Genomic DNA, 3,033 nt, shown 5'->3' with positions numbered 1-3,033 from the left:
AATACATTTTGTTGTATTGTTGTTCAATTCAAATTTCTATTTTCAAGTGTTACCAACTGCTACGTACGTATCCCCCACATTGTCAAAATTTATTTTATTTTTGTTAAAAAAAAAGATAAAAACACGAATTACAAAAAATAGCATAAATACACGTTTCTAAAACTTACTAGACACTCATGCATTAAAAAACTCGTGGCTTCGCCACTCGTTTCTCAACTTGAATTCGTGCATTTCAAGCGTGTCTTACGAAACTAGTCTTGTAATGTACTATTATTTTCTTTTTTATAAGATTAAATAAACAAAAATAATATTTGTTCAATTTACAACCAAAAATTTGAAATATAGGTTGGTATCACCTATTGACCTTGTTTTTCTTCTTTCCAGGGGCTTTACCACGTTATTTCCTATTTATAGCATTATTGAAATAAAATACAATAAAATGGTATGATAAAAATATTAATGTATTATCAAAGAATATAATAAAACGTATTTTGTAGGATGACATTAAAAGTAAAGCTGCAGAGCTAGAGGCAATTATATCAAGCGTTCTAATCTCAAATCCACGGCGGCGTCGGATGACCATCAGAGATTTAGACCGACAATTTAAGGAGTTAAATGGATATCGAATTCCGTTTAATGAATTAGGATATTGCACTCTTGAGTCGTATTTACATTCAATACCACACCGTTTAATAGTAAGTATTTTTATTATGGTGTTTCAACTTTGTATTTACTGGATTGTCATTTTTAGGTGAATGGTAGAGGTTATGATGCAGAGCTTTGTTTAATCGTCAGTCAAAAATCTGCCCACTTATACAGTTTAGATCGTAAACATAGATCTCCAAAAAGACCACAAACGGAACAAAAATCAGTTCCGTTTGTTCAAAGGAGGCGTTCGGAAGAATTTCATTTAAGAAAAAGCCCGGATAATAATATTGGAAATGTCTCATCAACAGTACAAAATAATACCACACCAAATGTACAACATATTCCTACTTTATCATATCCTAGTCTACGTCGGCCTCACAAAATATTTGAAAGTGTTCCATCAACATCACAAAATATTCAAAATCCTTCAACGGTAGAAGAAAAAATTTCCAACGGAGTTAACCCAATTGCCTTAACATCTAAAGGTGCAATACCAAAAAATTACGATAACAAAAACAACTCTACAACATTAAAGAAGAATGTGCCATATTACATTCAGAATCGATTAAAAGAATTAATTCGTAATTATCCCGAAGGTGTACATAGTAGAAAATTAACAGAATTATATAAAAAGAAATTTAAGCAGGACTTGAATTATAGCGATTATGGTTACAAATCGATTAATCATTTTTGTTTAGCTTTAAAAACAATTTTTGCTTGTAAACCTTTAGTAGGTGCAAATCTTCAAATTTATGATAAAGACTTAAATTTAAAACTTGAACATGGTACTGAAAAGGATAAAAAAGATCCACCATTACGAAATAAACGAAGTTTAAATGATAATGAAATAAATTTGACAGAAATGATACCAGAAAAGAATTCAACAGAATCTAATTTTGATGATTTAAATCAAAACACTACAACAAAAGCATGCAATAATGAAATTGAAGAAAAGAACGATGAATCGGCATTAGAAAATGAAATAAAAATTACTTTTCATAGTAAGTATTTGTTTAAGAATTAAAAAAGTGCTTTATAAAGAATTTAATTTTTGTTTTTGATTAGATTTTGGACCGGCATCTTTACACATTGTCATCGATACCGATGATAAATATTAAATACTTGAATAAAATCCCCTCCGACTTAAAAGCTGGCATGTTAAGCAATAACATAATTACAAGCAGCTGTAATAAAGTCGATATTTTTCCTGTTAATCAAATAAGAGAGGTGTTTAGGGCTTTATATAACATTATATTTTTCTTAAAGAGTTTGACTGTTATTTTACAAATAACAATGATGAATTAGATTAAATTGGTTTCAATATTAAATACATTGATCAGAATATTTAATTTAGTTTTAACTTGTATTAAAATAAAATATTTTTTTGTATTTAACTAAGACTATAAGTATTCTTTTAATCGTTAAATGTTTGTTATGGATGAGTTTTTATTTTGTTATGTGACAAACTGAATATTATGGTACTCCAATTGACGCTCAAGGATTTGCTTTTCCCACATCGACTACCCCCCAAAAATCAGCAGTAGTTATTTTTATTTCTTCATTCATTTAATCATTTTTGTTAAAAAAAGTATTGTTTTTGTTTGCGTTATTGATTTATTTGATAGGGATACATTTTTTAGTTACTTTTTACAGTTTGTCATTAGACTAAACCTTTATTTCTTTCTTATATTTAAGTATTAATATTAATTTCTTTATGATGTGTTCTTATTATTTATTATTATCACTATATTTAAGATAATCTGCGGCTCATGGAATAATTTTAAATATACTACAACAAAAATTAAGTCCTTATAGAGTATATAATAAAGCAAAGCAAGTATACCATATTAAAATTATGACATGAGTCACAAAAACACGTTTCATTGTACTCTATTAGTTCTTTTACTGTGCAATACATTTTTTTGAATAAATCTGTCTTTTCTTTCTTCCATTCCAACGAAAATAAAAAATAAAATAAAAAAAATAATTAATGAAAATTGTCACCTCTTCCGGTGTAAGCGCAAGTACCCGGAGCCTGAAAATATTTTACTAAAAAGCTGGCATCAAACATCAGAAGTCTGCAAATTTTCAAAAGGCCACTTCATATGGTTATACACTAGGTCACACTAGGTATTCATGGCACACTAGGTTAAATATCGATATGATATGTGTGCATTTTTCAAAAAACCCTATTTATCTTCCAAACTATAAATGTTAGGTATAGGACATATGGGATATAAAAGATGTAAAATGAGACACCCAAGACGACTAAGCAATAAAATATGGTGGATGCCATTTAAAAAAATGAAGTTATGGTATTTCCAAATTTCGAAAAGTTAACGTGCCGTAGTAAAGTGACCAAACGTTCTAGACGGCCGTATTCGG

General features: G+C 28.7%; 1 protein-coding gene across 1 annotated transcript; it reads left to right on the top strand.

Annotated features, from left to right (window-relative positions):
• Window positions 1–202: 202 nt before the first annotated feature.
• On the top strand, window positions 203–2,579 carry LOC139432767 (tudor domain-containing protein 7B-like). The gene is made up of 4 exons (XM_071201531.1): window positions 203–442; window positions 498–695; window positions 752–1,649; window positions 1,714–2,579. The coding sequence occupies exons 1-4, from the start codon at window positions 440–442 to the stop codon at window positions 1,764–1,766; spliced, it is 1,152 nt and encodes a 383-aa protein (XP_071057632.1). The 5' UTR covers window positions 203–439; the 3' UTR covers window positions 1,767–2,579.
• Window positions 2,580–3,033: the final 454 nt, after the last annotated feature.

Source organism: Onthophagus taurus, chromosome 2 (genome assembly GCF_036711975.1).
Source record: "Onthophagus taurus isolate NC chromosome 2, IU_Otau_3.0, whole genome shotgun sequence".
NCBI lineage: Eukaryota > Metazoa > Arthropoda > Insecta > Coleoptera > Scarabaeidae > Onthophagus > Onthophagus taurus.
Note: the sequence above shows the minus strand (reverse complement) of the source record. Positions and strands in the feature narration are given on the sequence as shown.